The following is a 19,603-nucleotide window of genomic DNA, read 5'->3' as shown; positions in this document are numbered from 1 at the left end:
TCTCATTCCAGCACGTTTGATATATCAGATCCGCTTTTCAGCATTAAGAAAGCGATGCTCTCCTCTCTCAATAAGTGAATTATTGACATAAATACATAAAGTCAGCTGATGAATTTAGTTCTGTAGCTGAACAGTTTTAGATCTCGACACTTAACAAACTCCTGCCTATCGTGACTCGGCGCAATAATTTAAAATATTGGTTCCGTACGTCATGCGGACTGCGCCCCTCGTGCGGATGGGCGGGAATGGAGGGTAAAAACCGTTGGGATTATTATTATATAGATTCCTCCTGACGTGCCTGGGCGAGGGCTCCTCTGCAAGCAGCTGTCTGTTTGGGTGGCCACTTCTGTGGCTCCCGATCAGGAACTGCTTGCAGACCATTATGTTGTGCTCCTTTACGGGAAGCATTTGCGCCTCGCCGTGGAGATGTTGTTCGGGCGACATCAGGAGGCATCCTGTCGCTGTCCTGAGTGCGGTGTTCTGTGCAGGCTGTAGCTTCGTCCACTGCGTCCTACTAGTCCCCGGCGACCACACTGGCGCTGCGTAGTTCAAAACCAGCCGGCCTATTGCCTTGTATGTTGCCAGCAACGTTTATTTGTCTTTGCCCCAAGTACTGCCGGCTAGCGACTTGAGGACCTTGTTGCGGCTCTGTACTTTATTGACAATAGCGGTTGCGTGCGCAGAGAAGGAGATCAGGCTGTCGAATGTTACTCCGAGTATATTGGGGTTATTCACCGTCGGAATTGGTGTGTCATCGACGTGAATTCCCAGCGGTAGCCTGACCTCCTTCGTCCAGGTTGTGAACAGGGTCGCAGAGGATTTCGTAGGGGAGAGGGCTAGACACTTTGCAGTGCAGAAGCTAGAAAGTTCGGAGAGATACAAGAATTTCGATGAATATATGGCGGGCCTCCATACTCCATTGATTCTGCCTTATTACAGGGTACCCGGCTGGAATAAATTAATTAAGTTTAGTTTTGTTATATCCATAGTTTTGTTATATTATATCCTCCGTACATTGCTAGTAAATCGATCAAAGCAAACAAGAAAAGATTCATAACCAAATCATTGACCAATGCCTTTCATCTACCGTAGCTTATGTAATGCGTACTGAAACTAAATACGAATGACGGAACATTTGTACATACATATGCGCTTAAAGGCGAACTGAACGAGCCAGGATGGGGTTGATGAAGATCATGTAGAACGATTTCGATGTAAGGTCTAACGTCGAACAAACCACAGCCCGTGAATCGCATTCTAACCACCATTTTCATATCCCTACTAAACGCTCCACATTTTTTTTTTGTTAACGTGTCGCTGAAGATGAGAGGGGGATAATGATCTATTATTTTTTATTGCCCAAATAATAGACATAAGAACGATTATAAGAAATGTAAACATAACAAAACTGTCAAAGCTAAACTTCAAAAGGAGGGGATTGCCAGATGAATGTACGTAACCAATAGTTATTCAAAACACGAACCATCATATCGGTATAGACACGAATTGACATGGCCACTATGAAAACGACCACACTGACATGCGATAAAAGAATCGGTGGTCACATACCACGAGGCTAGAAAAATATCTTTTCTTTTTCCCTCGCAAGAACGGAATTACAACCAAGTAATTAAAGTGGATTAAAAGCTTGTATTAAAAGCTGGCGACATTCGGGGAGTCGATACTCACCCCTCAGTTGAAATTAATAGAGGCAAAAGGTGCCGTCACATTCCTTCTGGCAAATCCCCAGCCATGTTGTTGCGTAGAATAAAGAAGTTGTTAGCATCAAATCTGGACTATTCATTCAACAGCAATTGAGTCACCATAAGCCGGTAATACAAAATCATTACACGTAAGTCAGCCACTTTCTTGCCACCATCCATTGGAAACGAGCTATCCATCAACCGTAAATAATGATTCCTGTTTGGATCGACAAACCAAGGTCAAGCAAATCAACGTACTGACTTTTACTTATCTTTTAATGTGTAATTATTCTGTAGGTATGTTTGTGAGTGAAATCCTATGTGGCTGGAGGGATTTTAAGAAAGTTTTCTGTGTGTTTGTGTGCGTCTCTGGATAATTTAGTTTCACAACTTAACCTTCCATTTGGCGCTGGAGTTGAGTTATTACTAAAAATCTTTTTTATGATCCGATTTGGCAATATTCAAAACATGTATTGGAAACGGTAAAGGCAGTCAATGGCAAAAAAGAGCTGCCAGGTGGTGCTGAGGTCGAGTTATTATTAAAAATCGTCAAGTAAGAAAAGCTGCCGTGAATGTCAGACTAAATCGACCTGTTGAACCATTGAGTATATCGAACTGTCGTGTATTACGATTGGCCCAATGGATGTGATTTGCCAACATTATTATGCGTTAAAGCTTCATTCGGAGACACCAGGTCTTAGTTGTGTAGTGGTAAATCTCAAATCACCATCGAAGTGTCTTAAAAGCCAGTTTCATGAAGGCAATTTAATGAAAATTTATTTTTTTTACTTGAATTTAATATGGAATCAGACAGAAAAAAAAAAAATTTCTCTTAAATTGTTTTCATGAAAGTGGCTTTTAAGGTATTTCAACTAAAATAAGTCTGTATGTAAATATATTGGATTTCTGTTGAACAACCCAGAAGGTAATTTAGGTAGGCCTTCTTAACTAAAGCCATTCTAAGAGGACTACCCAAGAAGGGCTGAAAAAAGTGCTTCCTTGCATGCCTTCTAGAAGGGCTTATCCATTTACATTTTACGCGAATGAATGAATTTATATTATTTAGCATTACAAATGAATTTCAATAAACATTTAAAGCTGCAATAACATATGTTTGGTATAAACCACAAGTAAAAATACTTGAAAGATGTATGATTTTCATAAATTAATGTCCTATAAAAGTCTTCTGGAAGGCCTTCCATAGGTAGCGAAGAAGAATTTGTGCCACTCCATACAAAACAGAAAGGAGAAAGGAATGTACAGTGGAAGGCCTCTTGACTCTCAGGAAGGCCTTTCGGAAGGGCTTTTAACTCCTGAAATTATCTACTGGGTCCATATATTAGACTGCATCACCAAAAAAAGTTGCGGTTTTTCCGCCGGGATCACAAAATTTATTATATTTTAAGAAGTCCACCGAAATATTTCGGAAAAATATTAAGATTTAAGCAAGCTGGACCGATTTGAAAATACCTCCAAAAATGGAAGTTTTTATGAATAAAAATAGTTTCTTAAGAAGTATTTAAACGTTTTTTTGCCTAAGACAATGAGAAGCCCATACAGCACATATTACCAAAATCAAAAAAATCGATACCGCCGATCTCGAGCTTTGCAAACAGAAAAAAATGGCTTTCAAAATATATATTAGTATAGATTTCATGTTTTCTGCTCAAAACTTTTTTGTTGTAAGAATATAGTTTTTTTTCGCATAAAACTTATAAAGTATTAAATACTATTTTCAAAAAATATTAAATGGTACATTGTATCACCAAACAAAAGCCAAATAAATAACTAGCAATGTAAGAAACAAGTTTAAGTACTTTCTTTTAACGTCGACTGTACATTTTTATGATTATAATTACTGATTGCTCAAATGCGCACAAGACAAACACAAAGTTTCTAAAGCTTTAATATTTACATTGTTCATATCAGGAGAATACAATAATTACAAGTATTTTTTTTTTTATGTGATGGAACATTTTTATAATCTTACAGAAATTCGGCAAAAAGCGCGTCACGGCACCACTCGATTGGTTTGACAGCACTTGCAGCAAAAATGAAATTTGCTAGTGCAGCACGAGCAAGTGTAAGTTATTGCTCGAAAGCAATTTGCGTAACTTCAGTTGCAGTTGCACCTTGCAATTTTTTTTATCCAAAAGTGATTTCTGCAAATACGAAAAGGACTTTCTATCTGTTTACACGGGAAAGTAGACTATGTCGCATTTTGACAGCGAAATCGGTAGAAAAACCGCTTGCATTGCCACGTTTAACCGCACCTATAAAATAGCTTTCACGCTTTATTTTCTTGACATTCGCCAATCATAGAAATGTTTAAAGGCAAATTTTCAATTAAGATAGTCGGGCAGGTTCTACAATGACTTCCCAGTGAATTTCAACCCCTGCAAATTTGAATTTAAGGCGAACTTGACGCAAATTCATTCGGAAGTGAACTGCAGAACCTGCTGAGTGTCAAATCTTTCTTCTCGCTCTAATTACTTTCTTTGACCATGATATGAATGTTTTTGCGTCAACAAGTGGGATAGCAATTCGAAGCTTGTCGCTTACATGTTACAGAATCTTCTTCTTCTTCTCTACCGATTTTTTCCCTACTGGTAAAGAATATACGTCATTCTTTACTACTCAATAGAAACAAGCTACATACCACCATTTCTTGAACCTTAACGTCAAAGCCGACGGACGTGTTTTTTGATCGCTCGTCGAAGTGTTAAAAGGAACATATTAGTGAGAGTTTAAATTACGTACATATTGGTACAAATGTTTAAAATTTTTTAATATTTTTGCGAAAGTGTGTATACAAATAAACACTATTAATATTATTAAAATAAATATACGCAGCCAAACAATCATACGTACACAAAATTCTACCAACATTTGCTGTTATAAACAAATAAAAAGTAGCGGTGAGTGGGAGAATGACGGAGTGCGGAAGATGCCGAAAAGGCATCAGAGGAGAAACCGGTGTGAGCTGTGCTGTTGTGTGTGGGAGAGTGTACCACAAAACAATTGCGTGTGCACAAATAGATGATTACTGTTTGCAAGGGTTGCCAAATTGTAAGTTTTTGCGCTTCATGTGTGATGACGGCATGACTTACATTTCTAATGTGGATGATGCTCTCAAACAAATGATGAGCATAGCTGAGACTAATAAAATTAATATAATAGAGCAAAAAAGCGACTTTGAAAAGATGCTAAACGAACATAATAAAGAAATAAGAGGTTTGATGGATAACATCAAAAAAACGAACCAAGTTAAATTAGAACTAATAAAGAGGGTAGAACGTCTGTGTAAGACCAACAAAGACCAAATATCAAGAGTAGATGCATCAGCTACTGAGATATGCAAGCAAAAAGATGACATTATTGCGGAAGTTAAGAAAGCTGCATGTCAGAGTAAAAGAGAACTTACAGCGTAGTGTGGGTGCATCGTATGCTAATGCAGTAAAAGGTGTACCTCCAATAATAATTAAGCCAAATAAAATTATAGTTTAAAAACTAAAACCTCCCTATTATAATTGCCATTCGTACTGTTATCAGATATGTAACTTGAGAATAGAAGTCGCTGCATCTTTAAGGCGCATCAATATTACATAGTTACATCCCGAGCTAATAAAAGGAAGGTAAAAATAAGCAAGCGGCTGAGAAAACTAGGGGGGATCTTAATAAAATCGATGCCACTAATATAAAAATTTACAAAGTGTCTAATAAGCAGAATGGGGTGGTTGTAATAAATGCCAACAGTGTTACTGAGAAAGAGAAAATTAAATCTACTCTAGCTAATAATCTTAATAAGGAACAATATGAGATCTCTGAACCTAAAATGAACAGGCCAAAAATACTGATAACCCGTATAAACGCTGAATACACTGAAACAGAGGTCATAAGCAAAATAAAATCACAATATATGTACTTGGCTGATGCAAACTTAAAATGCTTAAAAGTGTTTAAGCCAAAAAGAAATAACGAGACTTCAACATCATTTAATGCATAATTCGAGGTAGAGCATAAGGTCTTTGTGCAGGTCCTAGAATCTAAGAGATTGAATATTGGATGGGCAGCGGTCCCAGTTTATGACGGGCAGATAGTGAAAAGATGTTACAAGTGCTTAGGTTTCAATCATAGTGCNCAAACAGCGTCTATCTTAATATCAGTAGTATACTAGCTAATAAAGCTGAGCTCGAAAGACTTATTGAGGTAGTTGATCCTGACTTAGTCTTATGCTCCGAAACGTGTTTAACAGATGAAATTAATGATTCAGAAATAAAGTTTCCAACATACCACGTAATAAGCTATGATTCGCACAGTATACAAACAGGCGGTGTAATTATAATCTTGCGAGACACAATTGATTTCAAAATAAAAATAAATCGATCCGTCAATAAAAATATATGGTGCATAGTCATACAATTAAAAAATTGGGTAAAGAGGTGTCAAATCGGTGTAGTTTATCACTCACCTAGTACAAGTGATGCAGATTTCCTGACCTATATGGAGGCCATCCTGTCTGAAACATGTGATAATATGGGAGATACTATAATAATATCAAGCTATAGTAGGAAACTCAATGAGATCATCGCTCACCTAGCTATGAAACAACAAATCAATTTTAATACGCGGGTTACCGAGTATTCCGAAACACTCATTGACTTGTTGTATACTAATAGCAGAGAGGTATCATGTGAAAATTTGGAACAACAAAGAATAAAGGGATCATGAAACTATACTGTTTCGATGCAATGTAAATAAGCCTAAAGCTGAAATTAGTCAAGAACGTAAACCTACCGGTACGTAAACCCGAGTCAGCTGGCACGATCTGTCTTACCAAAGCGCCATGTAAATGAAAACTCAACACCGCAGAATTTTTCTGTAGTTGTAGCCCGTAGCGCAGAAATCTGCGGAATTTAGATTTTTCCGTGTCAGCTGATTTCTCCTTCTTTAGACGGTTGCCACTTCGTCAGTTTTACAGATGGTAAAAAAGTTATAAGTTCCTATTCAAAATATGTTTAAAATATTTGAAATTTACTATTGAATAAGGTTTTTGTTGAAAACTAAGTAGTTTATATTTAGCTAAAATCTATTATAGCACAAAAAATTCTAGTTGAAAGGGTAAGTTTATGAAAAGGCATTGATGAGTGGCAACAGTGTAGTAAGCAACACTGAGGGCTCCAATAATCTGCGTATACAGACTGCGTTTAAGTATACGTTCTGCGTTCTCGACTAATTTCAGCTTAAGTCAATTTCAAAACTGTCAGAAGTAACATCTTGGGATAGGTATAGCCCCGATAACTCATTATATCTCTTGAGACAATGCAACTTTGTGAGCTTGCATAGTTTGGATACTGAGGGTATGCTGGAGTATAGGAACAAAATTGTATCAAATTAAGAAATAAATGGTGTGATAGGGAGTTAGTAGAAACCAATAAAATGAAGTTTAAGTTACATGAAAGGGCCACGTTGACAGGAGACTGGGCAGAATACAACGTGGCTAAAAAAAATTATAAGAAACTGATTAAAGTTAAAAAAATACAGCATCTTGAACACAAAGTTGAAGAAAATAGAGGGAACAGTCGATTAATGTGGAAGTACTTAAAAAATGTAGTCAATAATGCAGACAACAAAGAAAAAATCAAAGAAGTGCTAAAAGTGGCACGCTATACGATAGCAGCTGGGAAATCGCAGAGCATTTAAACAAAGGCCCCTATTGCGAGTGTCGACTGGCAGTAGAATAGAAATTTGTCGATCGAGTCGATCATCTTTTATTTTGCTATTGTGTAACTTGATCGATAAAAATTTGTACTATTGTGAATGGTTGACAGAATTGTAAACAGCTGTTTGTTTGTTTACATTTGTTTCTTGAGTGTTTTATTTACATCATTTTTAAAATAATTGCTTTTATTATAAAATTTAAAAAATGGACACAGTTGAAATATGGTTTAGTGATGAGGAAGATGATGCGGAAGCTAATAGATTAGTAGAGTTGGCTAAAGCAAGGAGGGAATTGCGAGATTCGTCGGATCCCTTGGACTTGGAAGGTGTATGTACATGTGTGAGTTTTATGAATAGAAGTTGCGTTCCCGATGCTTCACGGTTTTTAGGCTTTACATGATTTGCAGGAAAAGCTGTTTTCCTCATTAATAAACTTTATGGAAGTTTAAGAAATACGGTACAGTTAAGTTTTTTGTACAATGATGTTGGGTTTTTGTGTCCAAACGCGTGACCCGAGTTTAAAAACTTTAACATAACAACATAACAAGTGTATTGAAAGAATTCAACTTTAATTTAAAATAAAGATTTCAATTTTCCGAGCACTAGTCAATTAATAAATTATGCAGTTTTATTGTATAAACTTTTGAAGTTGGTTCTGCGCAAAAACACTGTGGATGGCGTAGCCGGAGTTATATGCACAAGAAATATTGTATATGTATCTTTTCCAATAGAAGCGGAGCTTCCTACCCTACTCTTTCCGGAAATTCCTTTGCCTATGTCTTCACTCTCCTACATCAGTACGACCAACCGCGCAAGTTGCCTTTTGTTGCTTATAATTTTTGATCTGTAATTCAGACACATACATGTATATGTATATTTCACAATTTTTTACAACTTCCAGTTCAATTGACTTACTTTTTATCCATTATAGTACCACTTTCTTATGTAAATTTTATAAACGCAAACTCCAACGACTAAAAAACAGCAATAGAAGGATGAGCGATTAAAAAGTATTCACAGTCGCTAATTGAGCGACTAAGCGACACTCGCAATAGCATCGATAATCGCTTAATAGTCGTTTATCTACTGCCAGTCGACATTCGCAATAGGGGTGAAATTCTTTGTGGACAGTATTATTGAGATTAACAGTAATATACAAGACATTGGGGATGACTCAATCCAGCCGGCAAAAACTCAAACGACATTTAAATTTGAAGAAGTTAGTACGGAAGATATCATCGAAATTGTTAAGAAATTTAAGAGAAAAATTTGTGGAAATAACTTACTATCGGAGGGTGTCATTAAAGACTCAGTCTACAATCTAGAACCGTACCGAACGAATGGAAAACTTCGACAATTGTTCCAGTGAAAAAAGTAAAAACTGCGATAAAAGCTGAGGAGTTTAGTCCAATTAACACCCTTCCCAGTATGGAAAAAATCTTAGAGACGGTTGTAAAAAACCAATTGGTACATTATGTTTAGTGCAATAATATACTCATAAAAGAGCAATCAGAGTTCAGGGCTAAGCATTCTTGTGAAACTGCACTGAACTTTGTACTGTCACAATGGAAGGAGGACCTTTCCTCCAAGAGGAATGTCTTAGCGGTGTTTATTGACCTGAAAAGAGCCTTTGAGACTATTGACAGGACTAGAATGTTGAAAAAACTTGAAGCTATTGGTATAGAGAACTTTAAGCTGGCTTGATGTCGAAGTTTTCTCTTAGACCGTAAGTAACAAACAGCGATTGAGTCAAAAATATCAAAAACGGTTGCAGTAAATATCGGTCTGCCTCAAGGATGGGTTCTTGCTCCAATACTTTTTAACATTTACATTAAAGACATAAATACGGTACTGAAATACTGTAAAATATAACTGTTCGCGGATGATACGCTTCTAACCATCTGTGACAGAAATTTACCAAATGCCATATCTAAGATGCAGGAATATCTTGACTCTTTATATAAATAGCTATGTTTAAGCAAACTTGAAGTGAATGTGAAAAAGACACAGTTCATGGTCTTATCTAGGGTGGCTAATGCGAACTCATTCAACTATAGCTTAAAAATCAGAGATGAAAAGCTCGAGGAGGTAAAAATCATTAAATACCTAGGTATACACATTGATAATAAGTTAAAATTCGATGAGCATGTTGATCATGCAGTAAATAAAATTGCTAAAAAAAATTAGTCTCATGAAAAGACCATGTAAGTACCTAGGAAGAAGATATAAAACACTAGTGTATAGGTCCATAATAGAACCACACTTCATATATTGTCCAACGATCTTTTTCATGGCAAGCGACACACAAATTTTTGTTTTTGATTTGGTTTTCTTTTGATTTATTTGATATCTTATCATGGTTGGCTTGTGCGGAAAAGGTGCAAAGGTATTTTCAAGAAACGATGTTTGTGTTGTGTCATGTTCAGGACTCTGCAAAAAGATTTTTCATCGTGGTTGATGTGTTGGCCCAATCTCGGAATACGATGTGAGACTATTTGAGTCGAACCGCTATATTGGTTATATGTGTGAGGAGTGTGAAAATAGCTCACAAAAGTTGTGCAAACGACTCGACGCAATGCTATTATCGTATAAGCTTAGCATGGATACTATTTTGAATGCAGTTGAGTTGAAATTTAAAAAATTTGGCAAATCAATTCGCCGATTTAAAAAATGAAATAAAATGCTTATATCTTTCTGGCAACAACAACCTTCGCATTGCGGATGTATGTTCATTGGTAAATAGTTACTCGGATGGTGCTGTTAATCAGTATCAAAACACCGCTAACGCAAACAATAGTGCTACTTGTTCTTCCACCGCTAATGGTACACCTGCTGTTCCTGTCACTCAATCGTATAATATCGTACCTGCTCTACAATCTAATAGAACATTTGTCAATACAGTGGACTCGAATTCGCGCCCGATTGCATTGTTATCTCCATCTCATGGTCATTGTCCAGATAAAGGCTACTCTGTTAACGTCAGATCTGCAGCCTCGTATACTACTACAGCTGCTCGGTTAGCTTCACCTAGAGCTACTGGTCCTGTTATTGTTGCTGTTAATATCGATTCCAATGCTAATGTCGCTGTTAGCGCGGCTACCAATGCTAATGTTGCTTTTAACGCCGCTGCTACTAATAACATTCACTCTACATCAATAATGCATCCGAATTTAATACCTATGGAAAATTTATCAACTCAATCAATTGATATTTCTGGTGCTCCTCTGCTTCGTAGCCCTGGTGGTAACAAAGGTAATTGGACTAAAGTGCCTCATAGAAATGTCAAGAGGCGGAATAATGTTATTCTTGGATGCAATACAAACAGTGAACTTGATGTTATAGTTAAGAAGAGATGGGTGCATGTCTCCTCTTTTAACCCTGAAATCTCGGAGCAAAGCGTTATCGAATATGTCGCAAAACAAACTGGTATTGACATTAAACATCTAGCCTGCAATAAACTTGTAAAAAATGGCACAGATTTGAGTAAGCTTCGGAGTGTGAACCTGAAATTTGGTGTAGTTCCTGCTTTCTATGATAAAATCTTAGCTTCTGAGGTTTGGCCGTCGAGTATCAGTGCAAGGCCATTCAAAAGGAGGTGAAGTCAGCCACTACAACTTAGTGCTGCCTGTTTGTGCTACGGAATCCCGCAATCCTCAGTCGAATTTCAAAATATACTACCAGAATATGGCTGGGATGCTGACTTTTGTAGTGAGGAGTTTTTTGACAGGAACCTTTATTCAGTGTTTCCTAAAGATAGACAGTATAGCTACGGACACCACTCGTGGCGGAGGCGTGCTTATTGCAGCAAAGAATCACTTGCAAGTGTCTGTAATTCCCTTAAAGAATACTGATTCTAAATTGGACCAATTATGTGTATCAATATTGGGTCAAGAATCACCTTTATATATATGTGTATCATATATACCGCCTAATAGTTTAGATAAGCTTTATTTTGATCATGTTAATAATATTACAGATCTAGCAGTTTTGAATAATAATGTGCAGCTATGCCTACTGGGAGACTACAATTTAAGTAAAATAGTATGGTCTTATGTAGAAGAAAATGTGCTCATACCCAGCAATGTAAACAGCCCTAATGAAATTTATATGATTGACGAGTTTTATAGTTTACAGTTAACACAAATCAATTGTTTTGTAAATGAACTAAATAAGATATTATACTTAATTTTCGTTTCTAGTGAATTAAAGTATAATATTTACAAGTCGGAATATCCGATATCACCTACTGATAGACATCATACCCCTGTTATTGTGGAGCTTCAGTTTTATGAATTTGCTAAGTTAGCCCATGGATTTGTCCCAAATTGCAATTTTAATCGATGCGATTTATCCCATATCAATAACCTCATTTCTGATTTTGATTGGGTAACATCATTTGGGTGTCATCATCTTTCTGAATGTTTTAATATTTTTATATCAAAAATTGTGCAAATATGTGCTGAAAATATTCCGGTCTTTCCGAAAAGAGTTCATAAATTACCTTGGTACAATAGGAGATTAAAAAACGTTAAAAACTTGCGTAATAAGTATTTCAAATTGTTTAAAAGTACGGGTGATTGGCAATACAGAGTTCTCCACGAGAAATACCTGTCGGATTTCAATTGCTTGGACAAGTTTCTTTATAAAAACTATTTACTTGGTTTTGAACATAATTTTAAATCGAATCCAAAAGCGTTTTGGAATTTTGTTAACTCGAAACGTTCTTCACTTATTCCGTCGTCAATGTCTTTCAATGGGATGACGTCTAAATCTTGAGACTAACTTGTTTGCTAGCTTTTTCAAATCAAATTATGTTTGTGATCTCTCATCGTTTGGGGAATCAGGAGATATTGGGATTTCTCCCTCGTTGGATTTTGGAGGTTTGGAATTATCCGAGGAGGATGTATCTTGCTCGATTAGGGAGCTTAGTAATTCGAAGCAGGCTGATGCTCATGGAATTTCTGCATTTTTCCTCAAACAATGCATTACTTCGATTGCTGAACCACTAACACTGTTGTTTAACATGTCTCTCAAACTGGGTATTTTTTTGGATGAATGGAAGTTAGCCTTTGTTACTCCTGTCTTTAAAGCAGGCGATAAATTCCAAATTTCCAACTACAGGCCTATTTCTAAACTCGCTAACCTTGCCAAATTGTTTGAAAAAGCTGTGAGTACTAAAATGACCTTTGCAATTAAGCCGTTTATATTTATTTCCCAGCACGGTTTCATCCCCGGACGCTCAACTGTTACAAACCTAGCAGTTTTCTCAAATTACTGCATCTCTTCTTTTGTCGATGGTTGCCAGGTAGATACCATATATACCGATATATCGAAAGCGTTTGACAGAGTTTGTCATAGATTATTATTGTGTAAGTTACGCTCATTTGGTTTTCACTCCAAGTTTCTGGATTGGCTCAGATCTTATCTAGTCAACAGAGTCAACTTTGTATCATTGGATGGTGTAAAATCGCATGCATATGTTGCTACTTCGGGTGTTCCCCAAGGCAGCATATTAGGTCCGTTACTCTTCTTAATTTTTATTAATTGATGCCAGTGCTTGCTTTAAACAATGTAGTCACCTCTTATATGCGGATGACTACAAAAGACGTTTACCTCTGCAGTCGTCGTATCATATTTCAGACTCCGATATAAGCTCCTATAATAAAATAAAAGATCTTGGAGTAGTGTTCGACTCGGGCTTCACGTTCATCGAGCACCTAAACTACATTATTCCCAAGGCATACTCGTCATTGGCTTTCATAAAGAGGAATAGCTCTGAATTTAAAGATCCCTATACCAAGAGAATTTTATACAATGCTTTCGTGAGATCGAAACTAGAGTATGCGTCTGTCATTTGGAATCCTTATTTTGATACTCACTCAAAAAGAGTAGAGCGTGTACAAAAGAGTTTTCTAAGTACTCTAGCTGGAAGAAGAACTATTTCTGGGCTCATGTTTGTACATGATATTCTTAATGGTAGTATTGACTATCCTGTGCTGCTACAGGTCATAAAACTGAATGTTCCTGTTCGATCTTTAAGGTATTTTGAAATCTTCCCAATAGAATTTTATAAAACTAAGTACTCGCAAAATGAGCCTATTTCTAGGATGTTAGGTGAACTAAATGCTTTAATGAATAGAAGTAGAGATGTTGATGTGTTCTCCAGTCGCTGTTCTTTTAAGTTGGCCTTGAGGTCAAATTATAATTAGTCTTAAGTTAAATGTTATCTAGTCTGTAAGGTTCGGTAAAACCATAGACTTAAATAAATAAATAAATCGACAAGTTACAAAAAATGCAAAATAGAGCAATGCGATTTATACTGAATAAGCGCCACGATGCATCCACACGAGAGATGCTCGCCGATATGAACTGGCTGAGTGTTAAGCAGCAAATTTTTTATCACGCCATGAAATTCGTATTCAATATAAAGAATTGTCGGTTGCCGGACTACCTGAGCGACAATCTCAGATATATAAATGACACTCATTCATACATACTCAGGGAAAATAACAGCTTTAGATTGCCGTTATATAGGACAGAAGTGGATAAAATGAACATATTCTACAAAGGATTAAAGTGTTTTAACGAACTACCGCCACAAACAAGAAATTGTGAAAGCATTGCCAGCTTCCAGAGATCATTACTTGATCACTGTCGAACACTACCTATCAGATAGAGACTCAGCATGGAAATAAATCCTTTCCATCCGGCCGGGTTGTTCTGGATCCAATCCACTCAGACAGCTTGCTGAATCTGCAAATCTTGACAGAGTCGAAAGACCAATCCCCGAAGCACCGTCCTCCTACCAAACAGTGCTGCTCTGGATCTAGTCCATTCAGATAGCGTGTATAACATCGTAAATCCTGACCGAACCGAACCAACAATATGAGAAGTGAGGGTGCAGATTGGAAACTAGTCCTTTCCAACTGCCCAAACAACTGAAGCTACAATATGAGAAGTAAAGGTGCAGATTGGGAACTAGTACTTTCCAACTGCCCTAACTGAAGCAGCAATGTGAGAAGAAAGATACAGATTGGAAACTAGTGCTTTGTAACTGCCCTAACAACTGAAGAAACAATGTGAGAAGTGAAGGTGCAGGTTGGAAACTAGTCCTTTCCAACTGCCCTAACAACTGAAGCAGTAATATAGAAGGGAAGGTGCAGATTGGAAACTAGTGCTTTCCAACTGCCCTAACAATTGTGGCAATATATGAGAAGGGAAGGTGCAGATTGGAAACTAGTCCTTTCCAACTGCCCTAACAATATGGCCTGGAACTTGCCTGTTCAGACTACTTGCCTAATTTGCCTGCTCTGCCGTATGATTGGGAACTGCAGTTGCGTTTTTTGGGAATTTCCGGCCTTGTACTCGATTATTCAAATAAATTGAAGTGGAAGGTGGGAGCTTTTTGGAGGGGGCAATTGCATATTTTTATTCATGCGGCCTAATATAACATATGTAATATAATATATATAGTTATTGTATACATAATTTTATATTTAATTGATAATGCGGCCTAATATAGACATATGTAATATAATATATATAGGGTTTGTATACATAATTCTATATTTAACTGATAATTTTTGCAATAAGATCATTACAATTCATATACATATGTACGAATATCATAGTTGTATTATTAAGTCGTAAGACTGTAACATATAAATAAATAATATATACTAAAATATGCACTACATATGCTACAGCAGAAATGGACGAAACGCCATTTCATTAAAAGAAATTAAATGCTGCTATATGTGTGTATGTATCAGGGATGTTGCGAATGTGGAATTTTAGACATCCGCGGATGCGAATGCGGATGCGGATGTTTAAACGCTAACATCCGCGGATGCGGATGCGAATGCGGATGTCAAGTATTTTTATACCCGAGCGCACTTGTGCACAAGGGTTTTATAAATTTGTTCACATAACGGTTGTTTGTAACAGGCAAAACGAGTCGAGAAAGATATAGACAAATATATACATAAATGATCAGAATGAAAAGAGAAATCGATTAAGCGGTTACCGTCTGTCCGTCCGCCCGTCCGTCCGTCTGTGCACACGATAACTCGAGTACAAATTGAGATATCTTAACGAAACTGGGCATGTGTACTTCTTTTGAGCGGTGGACGGATAGTACTGAAAATGGGCAAAATCAGACGATAACCACGCCCACCTCCCATAAGACGGCAGTTTTGAGAAATGCGAAAACTGCGATATTTTATTAACTACTGAAGCTTATTCACTCAAAATTAGTATTTAAAATCATTTTTAGGCGAAAAATAAGATTATAAATTTTTGGAAAATGGGCCACTCCCACTTATGATTACATGTGTATATCTTGGGAACCGCTCCACCAATTTCTCCCAAACTTGGCACAATTGTTGGCCTTCACAAAACACACCAAACGGCATAAAATTTAGAAAATCTGATAATAACCACGCCCACATCCCATATAACGATATTTAGAGAAATACCAAAGCTTCTATAAATCAGTAAATACTGAAGCTAATTTATTCAAAATTAATTTTTGCAATAATTATTAAGAAAAAAATTGGCTTATAATAAAAGATTGGAAAATGGGTGTGACCCCGCCCACTTATAACCACCGCTCTATCAATGTCTACCAAACTCGGTATGATTATTGTGGTTACCACATACAAGCAAAACGTTGAAAGTTTTGAAAGCTGACTAAAATTACGCCCACTTTTTTATAACGGTAAATTTCAGAAATGTTTGAAGCTTTGATATTTCGAAATTTAAGGAAGCTAACTTTACCAAAAATTTATACTAACAACAATCCCTTGAAAAGAAGTAACATTATTATGGAATTTTGGAAATCAGGCGTGGTGCCGACCACATATATCTATATAAGTTTATCTCATTACATCAACTGAACGTTCTACCGAAGATGTTTGAAATAGACGTAAAACCACCACTGCTTACCATGTAGCGGTAGTCTTCGGAGAGGTGAAAAAACTCTATTGAATACTTGCGCCGGGTATTTAATGTTCGGCTCCGCCCGAACTTTGAATTTTTTACTTGTTAAGAAATAATTTAGGTGAGTAAATTAGGTGATTTATTTAAATAAAAATGGAAAGGTTAGTAATTTTTAATAATGTTTTTTTTAGTATTTGAATTTAAAAATTGGAACATTGTATTCAATAAAAAGTTTTTAAGGGTCGTAAATCAAACCTGCGCCACTAAATAACTACTCGCTCGAGGCGACAAACTGGAAAAACTTTAAACTTGACAAAATTGTAAATTCTTTTCGATTGACGCTGCACCAGTTGAGAGGTCTTTCAGTTATATTTATTTTTTTATTGCGGTGCAATAATTCTTTTTTGAGAATTGCATTGGGCTGCAAATGTCGGATATATCCTCCTGACTTCCATTTTCACAATCTTGCATTATGGCAAGATCGTTGTTTAAACACCGTTGATTTCCAAGGAATTCTTCATTATCATTCTTTTGGTTGTTTCTGAATTTGGAGAACCTGTAAAGTCAACAGCGTTTTTCGATTTTGTTCTTGTAATTCATTTTTAATCCTTTGTTCTGTGACTGAAATAGCTTTTAAGCAGAAATAACGAAAGAAGGTTACCACCTCTATTTGTATTTTTTATCATTTAATACTAAAGAAATTCATATACCAGACCCAAGGTTTGATCTATGGTAATTAATGAACATTTTTTATTGAAATATTTTTCAATGGGTGGCTTTGCTCGTTTAGACATTTCCTTCATTTGGTACCAAACTTGTTTAATTTGGATAAGAGGTTTGCTTATTATCCGGAAAAGTCTTTTAATTGGGAATAAAAAATATTTGGCCAAGTTTAGCTGTTAAAAAACTGTTATTTTCGATCCCTTCAATATTCGCATTCGCAAAAGATCCGCATTGATTATGGCGAATGCGAAAGCGAATACGAATATTAAAATTAATGCGGAAGCTCAGCGGTTGCGAATGCGAATGCGAATATTCGCAACAACCCTGGTATGTACATATGGTTGTATATACTAAACGTGAGTAAACAACATTTTGCATGCATAGTCTTCTGTTCTCTTTCCACTGCAAGTTGAATTATTTCAATATCTATTGCAAAATTTTATACAGACAAGACTAAAAAGTAGAAAAAAATAAAATAAAATAAAACTTTTTAAAATATCACGCTTTCATAAATGGAATAAAAATTATAAAATAATATATCTTAGTCCCATAGAATTTGTTTTGATAACGTTCGATTTTGAAATTTTAGCAAGTCATTATAAATAATTTATGAGGCTGAAAATGAAAAGCGTGGTGCGGATGTAATAGACCTGAATTGATATGAATAGTAATATATGTATGTATGTATGTGGGTATATGAATAACGACCGCTTAAAATCGATCTCAAAATTTGCACTTTCTCTGTATAAATTTTAGGTCTGTTTGACTATTATCAATTAAATCTAATGCTTTGCATTGCATGCGCTCCACGTTTTTTGATTTCAATCTCATAAATTGATTATAATGACTTTGGCTAACATTTCAAAATCAAAAGTTATCAAAACAAATTTTATGGGACTGAGATATATTATATTCTAATTTTTAATCCATTAATAAAAGCGTGGTATATTAAGCTTTTTTTATTTTATTTATTTTTTGTTTCGCTTGTGTACAAATGTCAATAGTACTTTACCTGCAGGAAGAAATGGAATAATTACCAATTTGTTTTTGGTCCACCATTGCACGGAAATTCCAAAAAAAAGGACGTTGACATAGCTGGCAACTGCTATTATCCACCCATCCAGGGACTTCTTTTCGCATGGCGTTCATCTTCCACAAGACAACAACAGAGTCTTCTCCGCCACTCAACAGCTGTTGGGTGCTATTGGCATAAGCAAGCGAAGAAACCTTATTACTAAAAAAGGATATATTAAAAAATATAAATAAAGAATATATATAAAAACCATATCTCTAACTTGTGCCCCTGCAACTCATAGATAGTGCCACGTTTACCACCAACATCCCAAACAAAAACCGTTTGATCACAAGATCCGCTAAAAAGCAACTGATGTTCTTCGACCCATTTTAAACATCGAATGCTTGCTGTGTCCAAGAATAATAAGTTAATAAAAAGTTTGAGATATCCTTTTAAATTTACTTGTATGTCCTTTGAATGTGTTGACAAATTGAACATTTGGCGTGTCACACCTTAACATTGTAATTAGTCCGCTATTGTCACCCACAAAAGCATATTTTGCCATAGTATCAAATCTGTAACAATACAACCTCTATGATATGACCTAATAATATCATTACTGACCTACTGTAATGAAGTACAAGGTGTCTCAAAGCTAAAACTACCCAATCGGTTCCCAGTTTCCGTTGAATAAAAAGCGAAGAGTTTGTCCTTTCCACATGAAAGCACCCATTGAAGCGTGTTGGCAACTACAATTCCCATTACTCGACCTTGATGTGCTAAAAAATCTCGAACAAATGAGAGCCTGTTGCAGTCATCGGAAAAAAAGTACTGCGTAACTGTGCCATTGTCCTGGCCAACATATAATTGCCTTGCATTTTCATTATAACAGATGCAAGAACAACCTGAGGGCATATATTGACATATGCTGGGCCAGTATTGACCAGAGTCCCTCTTCAGCCACACGCGTATGGTTCTGTAAAAAGATTTTATTAGATATAGAATAAAATTTTCTCAAATAATATACTAACTTGTCATCGGATACACTTATCACACCATTCTCGCCAGGGATGAAAATTGCCGCATTAATATCATCACAACTTCCCTCCAATTTATTAACCAACTCTAACTTCCTTATGGAACTAAATCGTTCATGGCCGTTCCGTTGGGCTGGTTTTATTTCAGCAGCCATTTTCAAAAGCTCACATTTACACTAGGAATGGAACATGATTCAATAATACAAGGTTAGATAATTATTGACAGCTGCGGTTTGACACAAAAGGTTGCATTTACAAAGGCCGGTGTAGAAAAGTACACAAAGTAGGCACTTAGTACGGAAATTCCTTTTGTAAATTCTAATGTATTTGCAGGAAATCTGGCATTTTAAACGAAATGTTGAACGTAATATTGATATATCTACGTGTATTACGGAATTTATGTGCTATTTAGCTGTATAAAAACTGCAAAATGACTCAAAATTAAAATAAGACTACTATGAGAT

General features: G+C 36.2%; 1 protein-coding gene across 1 annotated transcript; it reads right to left on the bottom strand.

Moving 5' to 3' along the window:
- Window positions 1-18,035: 18,035 nt before the first annotated feature.
- On the bottom strand, window positions 18,036-19,366 carry Wdfy2 (WD repeat and FYVE domain containing 2). Its single transcript, XM_017628082.1, has 5 exons — window positions 19,134-19,366; window positions 18,731-19,078; window positions 18,565-18,677; window positions 18,383-18,509; window positions 18,036-18,321 (listed from the first exon to the last, which is right to left on the bottom strand). The coding sequence occupies exons 1-5, from the start codon at window positions 19,292-19,294 to the stop codon at window positions 18,096-18,098; spliced, it is 975 nt and encodes a 324-aa protein (XP_017483571.1). The 5' UTR covers window positions 19,295-19,366; the 3' UTR covers window positions 18,036-18,095.
- Between the last annotated feature and the right edge of the window lie 237 nt (window positions 19,367-19,603).

This window comes from Rhagoletis zephyria, unplaced genomic scaffold (genome assembly GCF_001687245.7).
Source record: "Rhagoletis zephyria isolate East Lansing unplaced genomic scaffold, Rhagoletis_zephyria_1.1 Rzeph_scaffold_05728, whole genome shotgun sequence".
In the NCBI taxonomy this organism is placed as follows: domain Eukaryota; kingdom Metazoa; phylum Arthropoda; class Insecta; order Diptera; family Tephritidae; genus Rhagoletis; species Rhagoletis zephyria.
This window is presented reverse-complemented; position numbering and strand designations above follow the sequence as displayed.

Bases quoted from the DNA above. Each gene is read 5' to 3' on its own strand.
- Wdfy2 (XM_017628082.1), bottom strand. From the start codon at position 19,294: ATGGCTGCTGAAATAAAACCAGCCCAACGGAACGGCCATGAACGATTT. The intron at 18,510-18,564 runs GTAAATTTAAAA...TCTTGGACACAG, and splicing joins CACATTCAAAGGACATACAA to CAAGCATTCGATGTTTAAAA. The intron at 18,322-18,382 runs GTTAGAGATATG...ATCCTTTTTTAG, and splicing joins TATGAGTTGCAGGGGCACAA to TAATAAGGTTTCTTCGCTTG.